This window comes from Corvus kubaryi, unplaced genomic scaffold (genome assembly GCF_017639235.1).
Source record: "Corvus kubaryi isolate FWS band 111438036 unplaced genomic scaffold, C.kubaryi_AGA036_p1.0 37398, whole genome shotgun sequence".
Taxonomy (NCBI): domain Eukaryota; kingdom Metazoa; phylum Chordata; class Aves; order Passeriformes; family Corvidae; genus Corvus; species Corvus kubaryi.
This window is the reverse complement of record NW_024581137.1, coordinates 34,261,198-34,287,585: the sequence shown is the minus strand read 5'-3', so window position 1 is coordinate 34,287,585 and position 26,388 is coordinate 34,261,198. Positions and strand designations below refer to the sequence as shown.

At 41.1% G+C, this 26,388-nt stretch overlaps 1 protein-coding gene across 7 annotated transcripts in view; it reads left to right on the top strand.

Moving 5' to 3' along the window:
* The window catches only part of DYNC1I1 (dynein cytoplasmic 1 intermediate chain 1), a 186,485-nt gene that overhangs the window by 154,864 nt on the left and 5,233 nt on the right, over nt 1-26,388 (top strand). For all 7 annotated transcript variants that reach the window (XM_042044169.1, XM_042044171.1, XM_042044168.1 and 4 more), the window contains 2 exons: nt 6,779-6,919; nt 13,141-13,266. In XM_042044169.1, coding sequence (XP_041900103.1) covers nt 6,779-6,919; nt 13,141-13,266 — 267 coding nt within the window. The remainder of the gene's footprint in view (nt 1-6,778; nt 6,920-13,140; nt 13,267-26,388) is intronic.

Sequence of the window (26,388 nt, the reverse complement as noted above, 5' to 3'; positions counted from 1 at the left end):
GGCAGGACTATGAACTACAGAAACTGTGAATCATTTTGCTAGGCAAGGACAGTAAGACTTCTGTAGTGTTTGAGCTTCTTAAAAGAAATTGAGCCATTTTTAGAAGTAGGTACAAACGCCAAAAGAAAACAATAGTATTTCTAAAGTCTCTTGATACAAATGCATAGTTAGTAGTTTAGGAAGAAGTGTTGTCCTGCTTAGAGCATGTTTTAAATAAAAGGTGGAAAACCTGATTACCTTTTAGCAATGAAGTCAGCAGTCTGAGGAAATACAGAACAAATGGCAGATACCTGTATAGGCTTTTCCAGTGTTGCTGTCTGCACTTGCCTCCAGCTTGATGTGGGTGAACGAAGCAGAGAATAGTAAACCTCACACAGTGGAAACCCATAGGCACAACTCTTTTAAGTGTGGATTAAGAGGGGCTCCAGATTAGGAATGAAACTGGATGATCTAAAATGCAGAAACAAGAACACACCAGCCTGGCCAGAAGGAACTAGGGACAAAAGTGAGCTGAGGAATACTGTAAGCCAGTCTGCCTTACACCCATTCTGATGGTTTTAAACTTCATCCTCTGCAAGCAGATCTTTTAAATCATTTAAATTTACAGTAGGCATCAAGTAATGCACATTTATATCAAACTCACTGAAAATAGCCTCTCAGCTAATATGCAGTGGTGAAGAGGAATGCCATGCTTTCTGCTTTTTTTCTTTAGAAAATAAAAAGGTCTTTTTCCATTGGATAAGTGGAAAGGCATGGTAGAAGAGAACTTTTGCAGTAGAGCAGCACAGCCAGAATGTGTTGCACCTCTGCTGAGTACTTAAAAGAGTTAAGAAGGATTAACCAAATAAGCAGTTTACCTGTCAGTAAAACTAGCTTCCAGGCTATCTCCACAGATTTCAAAAGCTCTGCTGTTTGAATTTCTGATGCTCTTAAAAGACAAGTGTTGTCTGACTTTCCAAGTTCTTTTATTTTTTTCTTCATGCCATAGCATTAGACATTAAGATCAGTTCTCATTAAAACCGCCTGTGCCAATCATCAAACCTTTTTTCCTTTGCTTCCTTCTTTTATACTCACTCGTGGCGCTTTGACTTTGAAGGAAACCACAAAAATGTAATCATCAGGTTATCTCCAGACTTGGTCTGCTCTCGTAGCCCCTTTCCTTTCGGTCTTACCCTTGTCCCCTCCTCCATCTGTAATAATTCCCACATGTTTATGCAAAAATATTGGACTTTCTTTCATTATTGACAATTAAGAAAGGCAAGTTTCAGCCTCTCTGCAAGAACAATACTTTCTAAAAGTGAACAGTTTTCTGCCTTGTCTGTCTGCAACTTTTAGGATGCCAAACTAAATCAGTGTAACAATACTACAGCACTTCAACAAAAGGGTTGTGAAGAGTGTAGGGATCATTTCCAGACTCATTTCTTTCCCTCTGTTGCTACTGAGTCTAAAACTTAAGCGTGTTACCTTGCCAATCAAGCCAGTTTAGACTTGATTCAGTGACCTAGTAATTATCCGACAGTGAGGTGACACAACATACAGACAGGTCATAGCCCAGTGAAATGTTCTCCGAGTCCCAGAGGGTCATCTGCAATCCAGCACTGAAACTGACTGCCAGAAGGAATTTTAAGGCAGGTAAAGAGTTTTTACTCATGTAACTCAGTTTAGAGTACCTCAGTACTAGTGCCTCTGGTTTATGACATCTAGTAACAGTTCCTGGGAGTGCTGTAACTTTTAAAAATGAGCATAAACTGAACTAAGTCAAGTCCCACAAGTATAGTATCAAAGCAGGAGCTATTGGGTAATCCTAGATCATTGTAACTATTAGAAAACAGATTTGGGAGAAACATGATAGTCCAGAACTGGCAAAATTCCTGTGGAGATCAGTCAGTGTGAATGAAAACCACGGTCTCTTTGACTGCGTATAAATGGAGAGAGAACATGAAGGCTTTCAAGAGTAGTAGAGCCTTATACAGAGCAGAGGACTTAACTCCCCACCACAAGAGGTATGGAAAAGTAACCCCAAACGGCTGATAGCTGGTGTCCCAAGAAGGACACCATTGAAGGGGAAAAGGTCACAACCAGAGTAAAACTGATTTGAAGAGTATTTGCCTCAATATTCCCAGCAGCTTTTAATTTCTGCTATACTGTCTGCATGTTTTGAGTTGGCCTGGGTAAGTGTCACAGTCAAAAGGGAAACAATGAGCCTGGATTCAGCAACATATTAAGAGGTCTCTTTCAAGATGGAGAAGACCGGGCATATAAAATACTGAACAAGCTCAGATCCTACCCTGAGCAGAAGTTCCACAAGCTGTGCCCTGTCCTAGTTTCTTTCACATCATCTGGTCAGTGTGACACCAGAGCACTCACTTTAAAGGAAGACAGAAGATTGTACCTTCCCTACGTGTTTGCAGATTGTGGTTTTGGGTTTTCTTTTAATCAATAAACACTGTTATACAATACTTGGTCCCACAGGGGCTAACTTCATAGAATCATAGAATGGTTTGGGTTGAAAGGTCTTTAAAGATCATCTCATTCCCACCTCCTATTCCCTGGTTTGTTCAAGGGCCAGACAGAGGAGCAGACACTCTGCTCAGGACCACTCTGGCTCTGCTCTTTCCAAGTGCCTGAAAGCCTGAGCTTGAGCTTAAACAAACAACATCAGCTTGTCTGGAAAGTTTCTCTGCCAAGGACTAATGAATCTGTCATATTTGCTGCACACCTAGAAAAATCAAATCATCTTGAATCAACTTACAGTACTGCACAACACTCATGGCTGTTGTTAATATGGTGTGAGCCAGAAGTATGGTGTTTGGCTTATCGTCTTTAGAATAGAAGACAATTGAGTGGAAAGAAAGAACTGGAGGCAGCAGAGTGTGTGGTGTCACCACACATCTGTACTGCTGAAGGTACAGTCTAGGAAAGTACCTTAAAGTGGAGCTGACGCCCACAGAAATTGCGGCAACGTGGAAAAAAAATGCTCTTTTCATGAAATGGGCAAAGCCAGTAGTTTTTTTCATGGCTTTTCAGAAGTCAGATGCTAGTTAAAACCTGTGGATATGTATACATTCCTTTATATGGATAATTAGCTACTTTATGTGTGGCACCTCCTGGATTAAAGAAAGTTCTTCTATGCAAATAAGTGGCATAGAGTGGTCAAATATATATGTGTAAAAAACCCCCTCTTTTATATAAATGTGTAGAATTTATTTTGGTGAGCTTCTTATTTCATGGACAAGTGTTAGTTCCTAGACAGCCCATGGGTATTTAAAATGTTTACTCTTCACTGTCCTCTTAAACAATGCCTCTATACAAACACTGAGGATAAATGATCGACTTTGATAACATGTTTCAATAAATGAGAAAAAAATCATTGGAATTGGCTTTTTGCTTTTTCCATTAAATGCTCAAATCATGTCCTTTTGGAATCAATGGCAAAACTCCATTGATTCATTAGAGCCGTATTTTCACCCTACACTCTACTTTTTCAGTAATAAGTAGATTTGGCCCAAGTTTTTCTGAAGATACTGCTTTAAACTATTTCTTCTGTTCTATTGAATAACAGAGTAGGTTGATACTGAAGAATGAAAGCTCATCAAGTTTAAATTTCAGTTGTTTTATAATAATAGCCATATGTTAGTTATGGATTGTGTAGGTCTGAAGTTTTGGTAATTTAAAACTGCTTTAAAGTGATCTTTACGTGGTTCCACATTTCAACATTTTCTAAAAGCAGTCGGTATCGGTCCTTACTCATAAATCGTTGCACTAAAAGGTCTGCAGGCCTGGGCCCGTAGTTAACAGGCTTGCAGTAAGGAAGTGCTGCGAGCATTTATACACACACTTAAACCCAGAAACAGAGTCTTCTCAATGAAATCAACGTAACTGCTCTCAGACCAGGACGATATGTAAACTTTTAAGAAAGGCCAGTTGCTGTTAGTATTGAAGACAGGAGGTGAAGCAAGATGGACCTTATGCAGTTGTTGTGTTCTTCTCTAGCTAAACAGTGCAAGAAGACAAGACAGGATGGGAAATACTTCTTTTTTCACTGGCAGATAGTCACACTGGGAGGACTATCTGCGATACTGGGGGCAGTATGAAGGTGCAGCTCAGCTCCACTACCACTGCCTGATTTCTGCCATATGATTTCTCCCTGATTTCCCAACCACACTGTAGCTGATCTTGCCTTTTGGTTGGGCTGCTCACAATCCTGCAATTTCTTACTTCTTTGCAGTGCTCCACGCCCTATTCTTCTCTATTCATTTGTGTGTCATTCCTTGCATGTCTGAGATGTTTCTCAAGATCCATATTATTCCTGTAGTCCACACTTTCCCTCTGACTTTCTAGCTGACCGAGTACTTCCACTGTTATGGTAAAGGCATTTCATTTTTGGTATTTGAGGCTTTTCACCTCAAATACCAGCATTTCAAAAGTGTTTTTATTTTGATAACAGGGAAACAGAGGTACATCAGCTAAAGGTATTTGCCAGAGACTACACAACATGTGTAGGTATAGGCTAGCACCAAATCTCCTCACCCTTCCTTCTAATGCCTTGGTCTTTAGGCATGAAGTGGAAAATAAAGTAGCAGAACTAAAAAGACCATTAAAAAAGTGCCACACTCAAGATCAAAACAAGTTTTGATATGCTGACAAAAAGGAAATGCTGATTGAAACCTGCCCTGGATTGATTGATATCTTAATAGGCCCTTAACTCCTGTGGAATTTTGTTACTTCTCCCATGACATTAAATGTTAAAGTGCTGTATGTGCAGCACTTCTCCCATGAATAAGAAAAATACCAACCACCTAGCAGTTGACCAGATTTCCTTTCCTTTTGATATACTGCTATCTTCAATGCCCACCAGGATTTAGACACTTGATATATTTGAACCTGAATTAGATGTTTTCAGTGAAAATAGTGCAGAATTGGGAATCCATGTGGCCCTCTCTAAATACTATTTCCCAGCTCACAGTTGTAATGATTCACTTTGAAATTTCCTATGAAATACCTCTGCCTATTCAAAAGTTTGGTCTTCATTTGGCCCTAAACCCTGCAAAAGCTTTAGCACAGGCATGAAAGTAACTCCAGTGATAATATGCTAAGCAGACACATACTTGTGTTTGGAGAACAAGACCTTCTTCAGGTACAAAAATATTTTTGTAATTTTTTCCTTTTCTTTTGCAAAACTCCAGCCTGGGAAAAGAAATTAAAATCTTGCATAAATTTGAGATTATAAAGTCAAGCTCTAATTTAATTTCATTGTTACACAAAATGTTTGCTAGTCTTAGAAAATGGACAAAAACCATTTGGCCGGTTACGAAAATTTGAGACCTGATCCTGTAATCAAAGCATCTTTCATTAATTCAAGCAGAGGAAAACCCAGCCTCTGGAATAAATCCCTATGTGTTTTCAATGTGTTTTCAAAAGACAAAGTCAGGTAATTAAATCTCTGAATACTTTCAGTAATTTTTTGTGATACCTGTGATGGCCAGAAATGTTTCACAATTGTTTACAATACAGTGCTGCAACAGCAATGTACCACATCAATACTCAGAGACATGGCAGCATAGAGATGGACACATACCTGTCCTATGTACTGACCCTGCAGTGCTTCCAGCCCCAACATCCACCCAAGCACCATGGGGTGCAAGAGGACCAAACCCAAAACTAGCCAGGACCCATCTATAAATAGATATCAAACCAACTGCTTTATTGGTTTAATAATATACGAAAGGAAAGCTATATAATAATTGCAATTAGTCACTCCACTTTTCGGAAAAATAATGCATGGCTATACATTGAGGCACTCCGGACAATGTTTCCTTTGTAAAATGCGCGAGGGTGCATTCCAGAGGGATCTGACCGAGATGTTCTAGGGGTGCGCCTCGGACACGCACAGGGTCCGCTCCGTGGTGCTGCATTTCCCGGGGGCGGGGGGACCGCGGGCGCCCGTCCCGCCGGGCCGCGCTCGCCAGGGAGGCGGCAGGGAGCGGCAGGAGGAGGGAGGCAGTGAGGGGGACCCTCGCAGAAGTCCCATTGTTTAGATTTCTGTCACAAGCCATGCGAATACTTAATTTCTTTCATCTCTGGAGTTTTCATTATCATTCAAATTTCATTTTCCATTAATTGATCGGGGATTAGCGAAGCCATTATGCAAAAATTAAAGACAAGCCAGATGCGATGAATAATTCATGAGGGACAATTACACTTTATTCCTGGTGTACTTCCTAACTTCCCTCCGACTCCCCGCCTGCTGCAGATAACAGCCTTCCCTCCCTCCCCGGCTCCCTCCCCTCCGGAGCGCGCCGGGCGCGGGGATCCCGCGGCGCGCAGGGCCCGTGCGCTGCCGCCGCCCGCCGCTAGGTGGCAGGCGCCGCCCGCGGTGCGCGGGGGGCCGCGGAGGCGCCGCGCTGCTCCCGCCGCTCTCACGATCCTTATCGGAGCCTCCGCCAGCGCGCCCGGCTCGGGCGGGAGCGGCGGTCCGTGCCCGCTGCCTGCCGCACCGCCTCCCGCACCCCCTCCCGCCGCCGGGGTGCCGGCCGGGAGCGGCCGCTCCCCCCGCCCCGTCATCCGCGCGTCCCACACCCCTCACACCGGGCATCTCATTTATCCCACCGGACAGTTGTTGCCCCATTAAAGCGCAGTCCCGCCCTTTGTGGAGGACCTTTCATCTGGGGAAGTTTTATGACACTTTGTAAATGTGCAAAGTTTTTAATTAGACTCGCCAGACAGCCCCAGGCAGCACTAGCGCCACGAAGTCTTCATGCCGCTCTCTGCTTTACAGCACAACAAGCCGCTCTACTCCTTTGAAGACAATGCCGACTATGTCTACGATGTCATGTGGTCGCCAGTGCATCCCGCGCTCTTCGCCTGCGTGGACGGGATGGGGCGCCTGGATCTGTGGAACCTGAATAACGACACCGAGGTGAGGCGGCTCGGCGGCGGTGGGAAGGCGCGGGCGGGCGGCGGGGCGCCGGGCGAGACCTTAACCCTGTGAGGGCCGGCACTGCCGGGCACCCCTCGCCATCCTTCCGTCGGGGCTCCGCGGGGCGCCGCGCTCTCTCGGGGCGGGGGCAGCCTGGCGTCGGCCGCCGCCTGCGCCCCGGGGCGCGGCGGGGAGGGGAGGGTAAGGGAGGGCAGGTCCCTCTGCCGGGGGCGCCCGCCCGCCCCCCTCCCCCGCCCGCCGTCCCTCCTTCCCTCTCGCCCGCCTCCCTTGCTCCCTCCCCTGCGGCGGGGCTGCTGCGCTCGGTACCTGTCAGGGGCGGGAGGGCCGACTCCGGCACCCCCGGCAGAAAGCCAACGCAATTAAATGCCGCGGTGCCGGCTCGGGGAGGAGGCTCCTTCCTCCTCTGTTATTTTAAGGTGCACTTTTAAACCGCGCCCGTTCTGCAGGTTTTTCTTATCCCCCCCACCCCGTTTCTGGCGCACAACGCTCCAAGCGCCAGGTTTGCGATGCCGGCCCTCACCCAGGGGGTCACACCTTGGCAGCCCGGCCACGCCGCCACTGACTGCCAGCGGGGACCGAGGCTCGCGTTGGACTGCGAGACTTCCTTTCCCTCTGTATTTATTATTCTCTGAGCCAAATTCTCTGGGGATTGTAACTTGGAAGCCCTGTGCCAGTGCCTGCGGCGTGTCAGAAACCAAGCGTGTACCCCTGCATCTCCCCTGCATCCTGCCTTTGAGTTGCTTGGTACCCCGCTTCAGTCTTTTAAAGCACAGGGCATCTCTCTCACATGTTATTTGGGACTTTACACCCTCTCCTTTTCTTGTCTTTAAACTTTGCTGTGGAACTTAAAGGCACAAATGCAATTAATAAATGAGTTTTCTTTTCACTGCTATTAACTAAATAGTGGGGACCATTGGAAAGGAAAGGTCTCGCCTTTGAATTTCACTGGTGAGAAAGGATTAATCAGAGCACTTTTAGCAGAGATTGAGACTGATAAACCGGTGTTTTTTAAAAAGCATCTTTCTAAATATGCGAAACCCCGTTTTTTTCCTCCTATTATTTCAAAATTTTAGAAACGCCAGACACTTAAATTGATATTTTTTTCTGGATTTGAGTTTCACCCAAAAATGATTTTCAGCAAACCTGTCATCACCTGAGGTCAATCTTAGATGGCCAGTAATCAGTTTTCTGCATGAAAGTTGAAGTCTTTTTCCACACACAAAGTCTTGCATGTTTTTCCTTAATGCAATTTAACATTAAGAACAAACAGACTGTAAGAAAACAAAAGTTCACATATTAGCTGGCACATTTCTTTTTTATATCCAAAAAAGAGACTATGGAAGAGCAAGAGGCACTATTATCCTCCATACACGTTATTTTAATTTTTTTTTAAATTTAAGAGTAGTTGGATCATTAATATACCTTTCACATAAACGTGCTATGCATTTCAGTCAGAGTAAAATACGGGCACAGTTTATGGCTTCCAGTGAGTGGTGCTTGCCATAAATAAGCATGGACAGGTAAGAGGAACCAGCACCGGGCACTGCACTGTCAAGGGGAGCAGTGAGGCCTTTTGAAGTGCTTTGAGCAGGAAGCAGTGCAGCCTTTTTAATTAGAGCACATACAGCTGGAGGATATACAGGAGGAGTCTCCTAAGAATTTATTTTGGGAAGGGAGGGACATATCCTTCAGGTGTTCTCATTAATGCAGGCTTAAACACAGAGCATAAACCCCAGCATTTTGAGAAGAAAAAAAAAACCCTTTCCCCCCAAATACCAGGGCTGAAATCCTGCTCTACTTGAAATCAACTGATGTTTTGCCATTTTACTCAAGGAGGCCATAATTTCTTTCCAAAAAATTAGTATGGACTGCTTGATCCCATTCCCATCAATAATAAGGCTGTACGTAGCAAACCGCTGTGTGTTTTCAGTGTGTTTACATATAAATATATAGAAACATCAGAAAAAAAGAATTAATTTCAAGCTTCATCCTGCTTTTATTCTGCATGCAAGGCCACCCCCTGATTTCACAAATTATTTCCGTTCTGAGAGGTCAAAATCAGCTCTCATGTAAGGATCAGACTGGAATTATTTCCATGGAATCCAAGCTTTTTATTTTTATGAGAATCAAATTTGGATCTCTGGACACAGAAATATCACTTGGTTTTTTTACTGAGCACTGATGAAACAAATTTAAAAATCTTTATAAATGGTAAACGGTCAGATTCTGAATAGATGTGAAGTTTTGTTATGCAGGAGAAGCAACAAAAGTATCTCTGAAAGAGAGAACTGCAAACAGTTCTAAGCATCGTAACTGAAAGTGATCGTTGTTTGCTTTTACCCTCTATCTGGTAGGTCGTAATTAGCTAATAATTTTCAAGATTTCTGTAATTGATTATGCCATTTAAGTCTACACCGCTATTTGGTAAGAAAAACTCCTTGTCAGCACTTCTGCCTTTGTAATAAGATCTTGAAACACCTATTTTTTAGATCATTACTACTTTTAGATGTCAGATATGTGATGTCAAAGTATTTGTGAAGACAGTAGAAAATGACAGGTCTATTACTGTGTTTAACTACTAGCCTTGATAAAAATCTCTGTGTAAGAACGAGATGTGATTGTTATTAATGAGTCCTGGCTTTGTTTAATTTGGGGAATAAGCCGCGTTAATATTTAGGTATTATTTTGAAATCAATTAAGAAAACACCTGGGTTTAGTTACAATATGCTACCTTCAAATTTTTGAATTGCAACAGAGTTTCCGCTAGCGTTACTCTCTGTATTTATTGGAAACGTTTTTCCTGAGACCTAGATGCTTTCTGATCAAAATAACATAGATCATTGGACTGTACCAAGGATTTAATTGGTGTAATAATTATTTTCAAAATCTCGTTGGAAAGTTGCAAGACTATTGGGGTACTTCATGTTTATTTCTGCATATCAGAAATTATTTTTGTAAGAGCAGGGAAAATTATCACGTTTTATTTTATATCTGGTAAAGTAGTGTAAAAAATATTTAAAAGAAAAAATCCTTACCCACTCCATCATTCTTTGCAAACTGAATATTATTTTTATGGATCAGTGTAGTGAGGTTTGCTTCAGGATAGCAAATGCTGATTTCTTACCTATGTGTCCGTAACATTTATTTTTTGATCAAGATTGTAGAAGATCTGTAGGTGATTGATGAGTCTTATTTATGTATGAACTGATACGAAACTGATTTACAAAGTCACTTATTTCTTCCTTGTTATATTCCATTGAGATGTTTCTTGGGTTTATTGCATGCTGTACCTTAGCTTTTAAAGTGTGAGGATAGTTTCTATTTCTAGAAACAGGTAACAGATGTATTTGCAAGCAGGTTTTGACACTACATAGGCAATAAAAATAATAATAAAAAGCTATATTCTTATCACGCAGGTTTTTCTGACTGCATCTTTCTTAATCTGTTATCTGATAAAATTTCATTTCAAAATTGTTTAAAATCTGACAGGCACAAACTTCGTAGAATTTATAAAGTATTCCAAATGTGATTTTAAAAACATCATGCTACTATTACAAATAAATTCTTATCTTGAAATCTAAAATAGGCATGTGTAATTTAAACTATCACAACTGAGAGCAGACAAATCTATTTTAAGATACTATGGTTTGACTATATTTCTCTGCATATCACTGGAGAAAAGGCTTTTTCTTTAGATTTTTAAAGACTGTTTCATTATTGCTTTTTGTATTGTTAGATAGCTTTGTGGATTAGTAACAGAATTTTTCAAAACCATCAGGTTTTGAAAAAAAGTATGGGTTGTGTTTTGTGTCTGCGGCATTTGTGCTGCTTATTTTTATGTGGAACACTGAAAAAATGCTGTATTAACAACAACAAAAAATAAACCCCAAAAAACAAAAACCTAAACCAAATCCCAGCTCTAGAGTTATGTATTTCAGCCTCCTGAAAGATTTCTGTGAAAGTTCAATGTCCTAAATATACACTGTATATTTGTACATGAAACACATTTCTTTGATCTGCAGTTTTCTGAGAAACATAGCTGGGTTAGCGGCTTAGTCCTGTAAAATGTGGCATTTAGCTCTTTCAAAAAACCCATTTCCAAATGTTAGGAAATTAATTTTGGCTGGATTTTTTTTTTTTTTTTCAGAAATCCGTGATCACAGCAGTAAAACTTGTTTGTTTTCTACTGTGATTTTTATCATGGATCGGTGACTCCATGTCAGCTTAAGGCCATTGACTCTTGCTCAGGTAGCAGACTTGGGACAAGGAGTTAGTGCATGCCAGTTTTTTTGGGTGGTACTGCCTTGGACAGGACTAGGCCTTGCACAATGGGGAGATGAGTCCAGTAGTTATTTGCATTTGAATGACTTCCTAGAGGGGGGAGGATGGTATGTGCTTTCTGATTGGTATCCAGCATTATTTCTACATCATTCTGCAAACAAAATCCTCTTGCATTTCTCATGTGGGGCTGAGGACACTACCGTGAAGCCGTTTGCCGAGGTGATGCTTTAGCTGTGGCAGAACCGTTGTGCTTGAGGTGCCAGCTGGTTTTGCAGCCTGGTGTCAGGGTTGGTGAGGGGGAGCAGGGAGCCTCCAGGGGCAGAGTCAAGGGAAGCAGCCCTGCTCCCCAGTCCTTGTCCAGCTGCTGGTGTGGCAGTGCACACGCTGCGGCTGTAATGAGAGTCTCAGCAAGTCTGCAAAGGTTTGGCTTCCTGCTGTCACTCATCTAGTGTGACGCAATGAAGGCAATAGGGCTGAGGAGGAGACTGGCATGGGAGCTGGACAATGTTCGTTTTTAAATTATTTTTCTCCAGAATCTTTAGACCTGTCTCACAACAAAAGTATAAAGCTACAGTCAGAGAACCGAGATGAAGTCAGCAAAATACTGCTTTTGTTAATCTTGCCAGTTTGTCGATGTTCAGACCAGGCTTTAATATGACTTCAAGCTGCTTTCTTCCTACTTCGGCTGCACTGTGCTGCCAATGAGGACAGAAGGAGTACCTGTCACTCCTCCCAGGGTAGCCTGGACTCCGGTTCTTGTCCAGCTACCTTGTTTTACCTGGACTGCTCTCCATTCTATGCCCATTTATAGATCCTGGGACACTCCCTTGTCATCTCACAGTGTGACTGAAACCGTTTCCCACTGGATGGATCTGGTGGAGCAAGTTGTTTTTGCAGCTATCCTATCCCATTTACCTTGACCTAAAAAATGCTGAAACTAAAAAGCCTTGTTTGGAAGACTGCTATGCCAAGCTACAGGCTCCTTGCTCAGGCAGGTTCTCTCCTATTAAAGGCAGCTGGGTGGAGCATTAGTAGGCTTGCAGGTTACTGTCATTTGTCATATGAGGTGACCTAAATCAACTGAGTGATCCACCTAACTGGGACAAACACCCACGCAGTTCCTTCCTCCTGCAGCATCTTTTGATGCCCTCATTCTAGCATAGATTACAAATACTTCTCTTAAGATCATGTTCATTGCTTTATTCATCCCACGCATTAATCAGAATCCTTATGTATTCTTGTGGATCACCTGTTAAGTTGGTTGACTTGGGGCAGGGAGGTGGGTTAGGAATTGGACAGCATCCAGGTGTATTTAAAGCAGAAGTAATGTCCTGGGGATGTAAAAGAGAATTGTGGGAATATATTGTAGGAGTTCCAAAATGTTAGCTCAGCTGTTCTCACTTCTACCATGTCCTCACTCTAAAGTGATTAGCTCAGGACTTTTCTGATATAATACTTAAGTTTCAACCTCTGCATCTAGCCACAGAGGTGAATATGGATTCAAAGGGTGTGTCAGCATGAATACCAGGATGCGTTTGCTGACCGTCAGGTTATCTGGGCCTGAGTCAGAGCCAGGGCAGGACTGAAGCCAAATCCTACTCTCAGTTGGTTCTTGGTCATGTTTGTGACTTTTAAGAAAAAAGCAGATGCAGTTTTGCATGTTTCCAGGGCTAAGGGGGAAAAAATGGTTTCATTTACAGCCCTTTACTGTTCATTCCAAGCAATCTCTTACTCTTTTTAGCACATCTGATCAAAGAAACAATGAACCCTTTCGGTTTTTTTTCTCCCCCCCAATGAGAGTTGTTTGTTTCTTCCAAAAATGCCAAGGGACTTTGACTCATCTGGGCCATTCAAAACTGACCCCTGGGTTTCTAGGCAGTGTGATTTTATTGTCCTTCCTGTTCCTATTGTTTCAACAGGTTCCCACAGTCAGTGTCACCATAGAAGGAGCATCTGCCCTCAACCGTGTCCGCTGGGCCCAGGCTGGGAAGGAGGTAGCAGTTGGTGATTCAGAAGGCCGCATATGGGTCTATGATGTTGGAGAGGTATCTTCTTTTGGGATTCTTCTGTGGTTTGTTTGTTTTGTTGGGATTTTTTGTTTTGTTTCGTTTTTAAGCTCAACTCTGGAGACTGCCACATCCAAGTTTAAGAAAGAAATCTGTCTTATTCTTTCAGTGGAGTCCTCCTTGAATTTCGGTTGCTAACAGTGTGTTAGTCATAAGGCTACCTTGCAAAAGAGTTAACTTGTTAAAGTCTCATGAGAGAAGTCTCTTTTAAAAGTTTCCAGTGTTTTTCAAACTGTTTTTTATAATGGTTCTGTGGGTACAGTTGGAAAAAGTTAAAAGAATATAAAGAGAAAAAACTGAGGTGCAAAAAGAGCCAGTGCTGTTCTAAAGCTGGTCCTAAAGGGTACACATTTTATACTCCAGCACCTCTTATTTCATGACTGGCTTATTGCTGTAAATTTTTGTCAGCATGACATGTAGAGAATGCATCTGTTCTTTTGATACTGCTTCATACGTCTGAATACATGCAAAAGTATTAACAGGAGGAAATGAGAGGTGTCATTTTGAAGGATGGTAGGTACATGCGTGATAGACTATAGCAGGATGCATATTCTGTGTCTAAAGCTGCTCTCAATTCACCCTGCTACATCTTGTAACAAGCATCTAAACTGCAGTGTGTTTGGCAGTGATGAATCTAACTCTGTTGATGAATGCGGTATAAAGTGTTCCATCAGCATTACAATCCCTTGGAACATTTAAGGGTGAATCTCTGAGCAGTCAGCCTTTATGTAGAGAATTTGTTTTCCATCATTATCTGTGATAGGATACTGAGATACCCATCTCTACACAGTGGGGAAACATTATAGAATGCATACAGAATTATCTGTAACTCTCATAAAGTGATTTTATGGCCCATAGCAAAATTGCTTGTGCATGACTCATATTTTTGGATTTCATTCACTTGTGCAGGAGTTGCTTTTCCTCACAAATGTTTGCTGAAACTTCTTGCCATATTGTTAGCATAATCTCTAAATTGTCTCAGGTTACTGTGCTCAGATTTCCACTGTGACACTGGCAGGTCAGCTGTTTTTATTTATTTTTCATTTTTGTATGACTGTTCTGTCTTTCAAGCGATACGACAGGCTGTGGAAATGTCTTTGATGACAGCACTGACTGATCTTGTCTGGGAGTCTAGACGGGCTGTAGAAAAGTCTCTTTTTGCATATCATACACCAGATCATTCATAGGACTATTTACTCTTGCAAGCTCACCCAGAAGAAAATAGTGTTCTATGCAGAAGTAGCAATACTGACGTTTTTGACCTTTCCTCTGTATAATAAGACGTCATCTTGCAAAATGAGTCATAGTGATACACTCAAATAAGAAAGAAAGAGAGGCTTCTACTACTTGAAAAAGAAAACAGAGTCGTTCAACAGTATGGATTTGTGTGAGTCCAGTTCAGTGTTACATAAGGGGTTCTGCTTCAAGGATGTTGTGTGCCCTGCCCATGCAGAGCCTCAGTGTCTCCAGCTCAGTTCCATATGTGCTTAAGTAAACCGATGGATGTCCATCCACATGGCTACTGACAGACCACTGCCAACCCTCCTCCTCTTCTGTAATGAATGAAGGAGCTCATTAATTTGTTGCCTGGTTCATTCCGGCTGTATCAGTCTCTGCAGTAATTCCTGTATGAAATTTAGGAGAGGTCATCTGGGCTGCAACACTGCTAGGGCTGCTGTGTTATTAATGCCTTTTTCTGGTTTAAAAGAGAAGGGTGCTCATATGTTCTCTAGCCCAACTGTTCTCGCTGTAAAGCCTCAAGGGAGATGCAGAAATACTTTGCAGATGAAGAGCCTGGAACCAAGGGCATGTACAGTGAGTAGCAGCCTCTTGGGTCGTTAACCCTGAGGGCCAGTCTATAAAGAGTCTGTAAAGAGCTCATCTCTGATGAGAGATCCCGTCCTTAGCTGTCCTCAGGCGTGACGCAGAGGGGATTCACGGTGCACATGCACTTTTGGAAGTGTCTGGTACAGAAATACGGCAGCCTTTAGGGATTGTGCTTTACTTCACTGTGCAGGCACTGGTCAGTTTTTTGGCTCAGCTGGGGTCCTCCTTTGACTATCCTTTTTGTAGGGGTTTGATTCTGGGATCTGATGGGGTTGGTCTAACAGTTTAAAAGGGGAAGTTCTCCTGCCAGCCATCTCTAGCCACATCCCTTACTGCCCAGCTTTTGTGCAGGTAGCAGTGCTTGTCATCATTCACGTCGTGCAGAGGGAGTTAGGTCAGCAGAGAAGTATTTATTTATTTATTTGTTTGTTTGTTTTCTTTGGGCTGTTTTTCTCCATGAACCGACTGATGTGGGAGTAGATGAGCAAGCAAGCATGTGCCTCAGGTTGAGGGGCTGGGAGCTGGGCTGTACAGCACCCAGCAGCAGCTAACTGTGGTATTTGACCCAGCAGTGTTGCAAATCCTGACACTGAGCTGTGACAGGTGACCTTTCAGCAACAGCACTCTTCTCACCTCCTACAACATCAGCTCCTGAAAAGGCCTCATCACTGGAAGAACTCATTTCTGCCTCGCTGATAACTCAGTAGCATCCACTTGTTTGAAGGTGCATCTCCCTGATTTGGGAAGATGGTTGTGATTACTTGCATTAGAAAGTCATCAGGCCATTTTAAAAAGACCCTAAATACACTCACCAAAACCATTAATGCTCCTCTTATACTGCACCCTTTCAAAAACCTTTGTTTTCCTGTGACTGTTCCAAATGTCACATTAGATCAGCTGTAAACTCATAAAGCACTGGTTCCATCAGAAGAAAAAAAATACTGTATTTGTATTTTAATACACCATGATATCTTTAAATTTCACCTTACTAGGTAAACGTTTTTCCTTACCTGTTTCTTAGACAGCATTGACTCTGTGAATTTTGATCAGAGCAGAAAACATCAGGCTGTCAACCATTAAGGAAAAAATTAAGTACTAGGAATTTTACTTTGATAGATTCATCACGGTTTTAAGGAACTATTTTAGAGAGCAGTGAAGTTTACTGCTGCTATTAACCCATATGGTATAAAAAGAAAACAATATGACCTAAGGGAAAAGCATAAGACATAAGGTCTAATCTTGCATCCTTTGTGAAGGTAAGGAGTGTGGGATCAGGGCTGTTTTCGCTCATGTAAGAATTTAGGATTTGGCCCATGTTAATGTTATCCAGTCATGGTCTTTATGACACAAGAAATGTCAGACACATGAAGAACACGGCAGGGTCCATGACCAGGGAGTTAAAAATAATGGTGACACTTTCAGTTAGGCGATATAGTGTTATCTCCTTTGACTGTGTACTTTTAGTTGTTTGATTTTGGCATCGCATCTGAAAATAACTGAACACATTTATTTTCACAGTGAGGGGTCTATTTTCTCCTCTATGCGTGTGCTTTATGCCCATTAGCATTAATGGGAGTTACACACACACTTCCAGCGGAGAGGAGACTTAAACAGCCCATATAGATGTGCCCTTGTGGATCAGTAAGCACTGATTTAAAGAGTGTGAAGTACAAAATGAAATCAAAACCCAAACATGCAAAAATTGATTGTTTCAGTGTGATGGGATCTTAAACCCATATAACTTAACTAGTATATATAAATACATTGTACAAAGTCATTGTAAATACAGTTTAGTCTCCATAAGATCTAAATATTCAAACTTTTGCTGGCATAATAGTTGTGATATTATTATTGTGATAGTTTGTGTAATATATTTTAGCTTCTGTGGCCTTATGGCTTATTTGCTGGGCAGCAAGTTTTCTGTGTGGTAGAAGTTGATTTTAACAGAACATGGACTGCTGCCTATAGATTTATTCACGTGTTCAGATGATTGATAGTTAGACCTAACTGCATGTCTGTTCTGCAGATATATTTTCTAAAAAGCTTGCTCCCATTGTGCACGCTTCAGTGATGTTACACAGTGCCTGCTGTCATAAATATTGCCTAACAACCATGTTTGTTGCTTACCTGGCTTATTGCAAATGCTCTTTGCACCTTTGGTTGTAAAAGAAGCAGCTTCTCATCCACCTTCTATTATTTCTTTTTCTTTTTTTTTCTGGTTTACCTCTTCCAGGTCATATTCTGCTTGCACTGTGAGTACATAGATAGAAACCGTAAGTCAATGACTCATTATTTGATTCTAATAAAATATAAAGTAAGTTTGCAGCATAGGATCACAGAGTTTGAAACTAATCACAAGGAGAGTAATGCAGTACATTATTTTGTTAAAGTGGTTACAGGAAAAACTATTGCATCTGTTAGGTGGTCTTTCAGGCAGTTGGTTCTAGTCATGCTTTTAAAAGGCAACTAGTATGACAGGTGGACTGGAGAGGAGTGAGAAAATGTCCTTCTCTAGACCATCCAGGAAGGCTGGCTCTGCCAAGAAAGCAGTTACCTGGGATTCTTTGTACAGTTATTACCTCTGTCCTCGTTTCCGTGCAGTGAAATCAGAATCATATGGATGTTGTGTGACTCTTGTTAGGTTTTAGAGTTAATACTGCCTTAAGCCTTTTTAGGGCTGCTGTGTTAGGTTGTTTGTGTACTTCCCCATTTGCTCCATGATAGGTGTTAATCCCATATCTCATTTTCAAGTACATGACAAGTGAGGGAGGAGCTGGTAACTGCCCTGAAGTTTGTGGATGAAGTGTACAGTAAGGATATCCCGCTGGTGCCTATAAAATAATTTCCTTTGATTTCAGCAGCCTTTAACAGCTGCTCTGAGATTCTTAGGGTTCTAGACAGAAACAAATGTATATTTGTGACCAGCTCTCACATTTCAGCACGACTACTGAGTCACTTGTTTTTCTGGCTAGAGTGGGGAAGGATTTGTACTTTGTATTCCTGTCTTGTGATGCGCGTGTTTCACTATAGATTTTGTACAGAAAATACATATCCAAGCATCTCTTTCATGCAGTTAAAAACTGCTGTAGTCCAGAGAGAGAAATATGAAGCTAGATTTTGTGTCATGTAGTTATCCAGGTAGATTTTTCCAGTAGGTTTGCTTTTGCTATCATAAAGCTTCTGTAGAGCATATATTGAGTTGGGAAATGTTTTTGCCACAAAAGCAGAGTTGAGACTCGCCATAAAACATTTGATTTTAAAATCTGTGTTGAGTTACAAGTATTCTTGGAACACAGATAAATGCTCACGCACATATCATGAAGGCAGATTCGAGCAATAATAAGGGGTTGTGCTTACAACCAAGTTTTATTCAAAAACATTCAAAGATTAAGTAAGACACAATAGTTACAAGAACATACACAATCCAGGTATAAAGGATAATTAAATTTCACCATTGATATTTCTGCTAGGTAGGCTGGAACCCTGGCCTCAGAGAATTTTAAAAACATGTTTTAACAAAGCAGAATCTCTTATGAGTTGTTGGAAAATGCAAAGAACTAAGGTTTTGATTTGTTTCTTCTTTTTCCCCAGTTTTCTAATGTTCAATCTTGAAAGACTTTTAAAACTGGAAGCATTTAGAGATGACAAAAAAAAAAACCCCAGGAACTTCAGCTTTTTACTTGAATAATATCTGAAATATTGAGCAGCACAAGCTCCTCGTTCCTCATCATTTCAATTTTGACTGATATAGTCAGTATTCACAAAGGGATTTTTGAAGTAGGTTAAATAAGAACTCCCTAATGAAAAAAATGCACTAGTTTGAAATCAGTCAGTTTCATTACTGTGTTTTATGAAGGCCATTACCCATTGCTGATTACTAGGGTGATAAAATCTTGAAGCTTTGGTAGCCTCCATAGGGGGTGAGCTGATCTAAGTAGAGCAAAGTCCAGTCATTATCACCCTAAATACTTGTGTTTCTCATTACAATATTCATTACTTTAGGTTACTGTGAACGCTTTGAGGTCTTTATATAAGCACTGGTTTATTCCTCTGTAGAAAAACAGTGTTATATTGATAAGTTAAAACCAAGTGTTTATATACTTCTACATTTTAAAATGAAGCTTAGCTAAATCCATACATAGAAATGCGTAAGTTTATACCTCTGAGTATAAATTTCCCTATACACACCTATTGATGGCTGTTTGCCTGTCAGTGAGGTTGTATTAGTTTGATAAGAAATAGAAAGCGATATGAGTTACCTCGTTCTTTCAGTCTGTTTGGGTACTTAAAGAAGCTGGAATGGAGGCTTGTGTTCCTAATAACAATCTTTATTAGGGAAGTGCTTTTCAAGAGGGAAAACTGAGCCGTGATCTAATTAATCTGAGTTACCTAAGGCTGGTTGCTGAGGATTGGAACTCTTTATCTCCAGTGCCAGCCTGGGGCCTTGAACTTCTCTTTCTCTGCCACCTCTTGCATATCATGTGGCATCACTGGCTCTCTGCCCTTCTCAGTCTCCCTCATCATGGGCTTTGGACTTACAAAGCAGCTTCATAAAACTGATGTTGTTTAAAAGATCAAAACTTTGCTAATGCTCTTTGCACCTTTGTGAAAGAAGCAGCTTCTCATCCACCTTCTATTATTTTTTTTTCCCGTTTATCTCTTCCAGGTCATATTCTGCTTGCACTGTGAGTGCAAAATCACTTACTCTTTTGTTTAAAAAATATTTTATTTTAAAAAGGAACTCTTGAAACATGTCAGGGAGGGATGTGGATCTGGGTTATGCGGAGAGGAGAGTAGCCTGTAGAAAGGGACAGAAGAACTGGGTTTGATTAGGCCCGGGAAGCGTGAGCCTGGTGACAATACCGATGTTTCATGTTCCTGCAGAGATAGGAGTGCTTGGGGCCAGAGGAGGAGAGCTAGTGGAGCTGAGGACACGCTGCCACCAGCGCATGTGGCTGCAAGCTGGCCGTGTATTCAGAAATTTGAGTCAGAAATTAGAAGAATATTTTTAACTTCCAGAAGGCTGAAGTCCCAGAGTGGGTAGAGACAGTGGGACAAACATCCTCTCAAAGTGGAGCCTGTCAGCAGGATTTTGTGATGTGTTTGTGCGTGATGCAGAAGTGGGTCACACCTGCTGTATAGGGTCACTTTCCTGCCCGTGCCCGGATATTTGCTTGTTCTTGGCAACAACAGTTTCTTCTGTTTCTCTCTCCAGATAAATGGACATGAAATTCCACTTTCATTTTACTATCTGAATGTTACTTGTTAAAATTAAAGAAGGAAGTACCAGATTTTTAATGAAAGTACCTTTTTTCTCATTTGTTGTTGATTAGACAGTGAAATTAAATCGGTATTAGTGAAAACAGACAGAAAGAGTGGGAGGTTTTAAATGGTCATCCTAAAAATTCAGTTGATTCTTCATTCTTAGCTTCCATGTGCTTATGATGAAATAGTTCAGCAGTTCTCCAGAGACAGCTTACTAGCTGTCTCCCCAGAGAATTTCACAGGGTAAAAAGACATGAGTTTCCAATATGACACAAATACCTTTTAGAAGAATTATTCAACTCCTCATCATATGAAATAAAAACCTTAAGAAACCCAGTCAACCAACCGACAAAACTTTGGCCCTAGTCCTTTTTATTCATTTGCACACTACTTTTAAAGCTGACTTATGTTTCCTTTTCCTTTGCAAAGGCCCAGATCCTCCCCCTGCAGAGAGGATCAGAGAGAACAAGCCACATGTGACAGGAGTTAATCATGTAGCTTAATGCATTATTGGAAGGCACTCAGATAACGGAGTGATGAGAGCGGCAGAAGAGAATCTGTAAGAGATCATTCCCTTTCTGCACAGTGCAGCCTGCAGGAGGGGGAGAAGGGAGAGCTGTGTGTGACAGTCTTCCTGCTGGTATTTTCCTGCTGAGGTGGGAAGCCTTGTAAAGGGCAAGAGGAAAAGAGCAAAGGGACGTCCAGATCAGACATACCACTCTGTCCACATGGGCACTGCTGGGGGCTTCACTACAAGCTCCTCCTCAGTTACTGCTTCTCCTGAAAACTTGTCAAGAGGCTTAGTGGAAAAGATAATCTGGGTCCAGGCTTTCTATGATACTTGTAGCTGAGACAGTGGTCTCAGCTTTAGCTGGTCTGCCCCCATCCTAACCCTGTATCGTGGAACACTGTGGCAGAGCATAGCTGTAGTCAATGCATGTTAATAGTGTCACAGAGTATGTATTTTAATTATCTAGTTAGTCTATAGGGTGACATTTTCTCTGAAACTTTTTACCCCCTTTCTGATGTAAAAAGAAGTGTTACTGAAAAATGTCCATAGCTTTAAGTAACAGAGAGTATGGAAAAGGAAAATTGCCAAGTACAAAATTTAGTTTAAGCTCAGTTTGTGTGCAGCAATTTGTAAATTTCATAGAAATCCGTGACTTATTGTGGTGTTAAAACACTTCTGAAACAAGAGCTGCTTTGTATAATTAATTTTTTTCAGGGGGCTTCTGTGGTTTGAACCTGTCACATCCAGTAGCAGTTTTCATTTTGAGAATCCTTAACTATGTTTTCCATCTTTATGGTTTGCAAAAGGGTCTGTATTTTGAACATGAAAAAATACTTAATTCATGACTTGGAAACTAACAGTTAAACCTAAAATATCAACTGAGGATAACTCTGGGCCTTAATACATCCTATTTTGCAGCTAAAATTCTATATTCTGTGTTTAATTTAAATGTGAAATGTATACTCCAGTGCCTAAAGTGATGGAAGAATCTATGTCTGAAATGAAAAAAAAAAAAGAAAAGCTACAAAATAAAACCCGCTGCTGTTTCATGATGGATGAGCTCTTGCAGATAATGGGATGTGTACACAATCTCAGAGAAGGCAGCAACTCTCCTGCAAACTAAAATCTTTGAGCAGTTTATAAGCTGCTTATGGTGCAAGTCCATTTGCCAACTGAGAGCCAGAAAGCTGTGGCAGAAGTCCTTTACAGTTCTTGTCCTGCCAGGTTTCCATGGCATGGACACGGCCAGCTTGGTTTGGATGGGAAGCAAGCTGAGCAGAATATGATTTATTTCTTCCCTGAGGCAACAGTCCTTTCCACAGCTGAACTTCCAGGGAGGCACCTTTGCCAGCATAGCTACCCTACAAGCTGAAGCTCTGGTATTTCAAGTGAGAGCGATGGGCCCATTCTTCCAATCAATGTAGTTGTCAGTAAAAAAAAATAGTAGGTATTGGAAAAAACAGGTCGAGGGTGCCTTACCTTCTAGTTTAGTTCATTTGGTATTTTTAGGCTTCCTTGTGTAATAATGACAGCTGATAACATAATTTGGTAGAGGAGGAATCCTGATCCCTTAGCTCCAAATGTTGTATGTCCTGAAACACGTTAAAAATTCCCGGAAGTTTCAATTATTTTGAGAAATGACAACTGGAACAGGACTGAGATCCCCATGGGAGATGAATGGCAGGCAGCATGCCTCACTGTTTTTCTCAACCCACATGTAAACTGATGGCATTACAGAAGAAGTGGAATGGCAGGAACTGCAAGAACTTTATTGCTTAGGGCACCACCTCTGTTGAAGCAAAATTGTGAGCTTTCCTCAAGCATGGCAGATGCTCTTTCTGCTGATTAGTTGCATTAAATCTCTTCTGTTTCCAAGGACTTACAGACCAATAGTCTCTGCCATTGAAAGTATCCCTCGAGAGAGATGCATAGGAGAGGCTCCTCCCAATATGACTGGTGAAAGCACTTCAGTGGGCTTTAAGAACAAGCTGTAAGCTTATAGTCAACCTTAGCCTTTTAAAAATAAGAGGTGATTTAAGGAAATACAAGTTACTGAAATTTCAGTTTGCAGTCAACTCTTTCAGGACGACTGATGATTACTCGATGTTTTATCCTCTGTAGTCAATGTCAAGTGCAGCACTTGGTACGTTAGTTGAGGGAGGCATTATCTGTTTGATAGCTTGGACATCATTCTTTCTGGTTAATTCAGGAGAGCCTGAGCCAACTCTGGTATTAGAGGTGGAACTGTAGCATTGTCTGCAATTAAAGATAACTTTGCACTTCCCTGTTTTCTTTTCCATATGCCCTATCAAGTTGTAATCCTTCAGGCTGAAGTTTTCCATAATTGGTCTTCGCTTCTAGCACAGGTTTTGTTGTTTCTTACTTTTTCTTCTTTTTTTTTTTCTTTTTAAGATTAAAGACAGTACCATAATGCAAAATTAATAACATGCTCAAATTGAGGGAGTTAGTCTTAACTCTGACATTTCCTATCTTTGAAGTGTTACAGTCTGCATTCGTAATGTTCTGTTAACATGCATTTATGTGTCATGTATGTATAATTTACGGACTATGTTTTATTTTGTTCTCCTGTTAGACTGGCATCGAGATGACTGATGCAGACAAAGAGTACTAAGTTTAGAGAAGAATTAATGGGCATTCAAATGCTTCAGTTCCTATGTAGGCCCTTTGTACAGCATATCTTTGCACATTACATATAAATTATTAAAATAACACCATTGTTAGCTTGGTATTCAAAACATAATTTGGAATCAACTGTGTAACAATTCAGAAGTTACTGTTCTCCTTAGAAGAAAAAAGTCAAAGTTTGCTGAAAATTGATTTAGTTTTTGTTTCAGTTGGGGGTTTTTGATATAAGCTAATATTTTGTCTTTTTTTTACTAAGGCAGCACTAGTTAAATCAGACCCTGCTGGTGAATTGCAAAGAAATAAATCACAACAGACATTAATCTAGATGAGGGCTAAGTAATTAACTTCATAGAAGGGTGGTGTATATTGTGTCTGTGACACTAGACCGACTGCTGTGCATAGAATAAATGCAGTATTTAGGTTGCCTATGGTATTCCACCCCTTCAATTAAGTAAACAAATATATATAGAGCTACTCTGGAGTGTATCCTTTGCGGTCTAAACACTGTATCTTATTAAAATCATCTGCATGCAGTATGTGGTGTTTGAGTTCCTGCCAGTGGTTTCAACCATTGTTAACAGTGATGCTCGGCTCTCCCCAGAGTTAAATACAGTGGTACTTTAGTTATGTGCAGAGGGTGCTCTTGGTTACTTTGGTGGCCATTTTGTTGCATATTACCTCCCACTTTGTTTCCATCCATGTGTGTGGCATAGGGTGTTGCCTGAAAAAATATAGGTTTTTTCAGGAAATAAAATATCCATATAGGTTGAGAAAAATATCAAAGGCAGCCTGTAATTGATTTTGGGGGGCAAGACCAGGGCCAGAATAGGTGTGTGCCTGCCTGCTCTATGTGTGTATCAAGATATTTAATGTTTACATTTGCATATCTGTTTTCACCTCAACAATAATGACAAAACATCTGTTGAACTGCAGAAGATAGGATCAGTTCTTAAAGTGGAACTATGATTGTTTGTTATTGTTTGTGTCGCAGTCCTCGTTCTGCAAGTGCTGTCTTTTACCTGGAAAATGAGACCAAGTGATTGTTCTACTTCTTCGAAATCATCAAGTTCAAGTAGTTGTAGTTTATCATCATGAAACACATTTTTACCTACAATGTCATAACTGCATTCAGATGTTAATCCGTTGCTCCAAGTATTTGCAGCAGATTTCTTTTCAGCACATAGAGATACAGACAATATGGATTGACACAGATTTTGCTCAGGGAAAATCCAGCTAAAACTACGTTTGCCTGAAGCTATGTTTATTTGATGATGCTGTTAAATTGAATTGAAAGAATATTAAAATGGTGATAATCCACATACAGAAATAACTTAGTATGAAGTATGAGATTTTAGTCACCAGTTTACCAGACTTGCTGTTGCCCACAAACTCAGATTAGTCTGAGTATTTCCTAAGTTTTAATTATCTATCTCTTCAAAGAGTATTTAACTTGCCTTTCTAAAAAATTGTAATAGCAACAGGCTATTTTAGAACATTAATTTTTATATAGTTTTTATTTTCCCTGCCAGATACGAGATTTTATGGTATATATGGCTGTGTGGAAGCAGAGACAAGTAAACAGAATTGTCTAGAATAAGATCACCCTTTGTCTCCAAACAGCAACAAACCCAAATGCAACTAATGAAAGATGAGTGTTAATCAGAAAGTGTCTGACCCTTTGGAGCACGGTGATTAGCTGTATAGAAAGCTGGCAATTTAGATCAGAACAAGCTTTTTCTTAGCACAATGCTTTCTTATTTTTGTGTTTCTATGAAATGTTCGAATGGGTCACAGATTTTTGAACTGGGAACTGCTATCACCCTTGGAGTGTGTCTTGGACCACCATGCAGGCTCATCTGCAAACTTCTAATTGAAAGCAGTGTGTGGCACTAGGGCTGCGACCACAGATTCTGGCAGATCTTCCAAGCCATGGTGTAGCTGCTTGTTGTCAGATTCTCCATTTACACCTGTGTCCACAGGACATGTGGGTCAGCAGTGTTACAGGCTGTGCTGGTGGCAAAACCTCACCCCTTCACAACAGCCTCTCACTCACTGACAATGCTGAGGAGGTTCTTCCCATGGCTGTTTTTGCTTTGAGGCTTCTGAACTCTAGTGAAGACAAAAAAATAAGTGGCTATTGAACTGGTGACTGGGGTTACACAATTATTTCACCAGTGATCAGTGCTGCAGATTAGGAACTAGTGTCTCAGTGACAGGTAAGTAAGCCCATGAGGTACAGTCATTAAAAGGAAATGGAACAGGTTCAACATGGACAACTGGGCTGCCTTTGAGCTTATAGGACACTGGTTCCTCCAAAGTGGAGGTGGCTGCTGCTGCTGAAATTGCATTTTGATCCCTTCTCAGGAGAGTCCACTGTCCTCAAAGGAGAATTGTGATGGACAAGAGCTTGGAGGGATGAAGGCAGGAGGAGTTTGTCCACTCCCATCCCAAAGATTTAGAGGCTTCAGAGAAGGCAAGGAGCCAGAAATAAAGTGAAATATCCTCAATGAATAATTCATTGGCTGGAAAGTGGTTTTTCAAGGAAACTGAAGCTATACAGGGATTTGGACAAATTCAGCTGAAACACTAAGCCATAAAAAAGATGGATAGGAGGGAAATATACAAAAGTCTTGAAATATGTTGTAATATCTTGTTTCAACCATCTGGATAGATTCCTTTAAAAGGCACATTCAAAGATTTGGGGGTTTTGTCTCAAAATCTTTCTCCTTTCCTTCTCTTCTTTTCCTTTTCCTTTTCCTTCTCTCCTTTTCCTTCTCTCCTTTTCCTTCTCTCCTTTTCCTTCTCTCCTTTTCCTTTTCCTTTTCCTTTTCCTTTTCCTTTTCCTTTTCCTT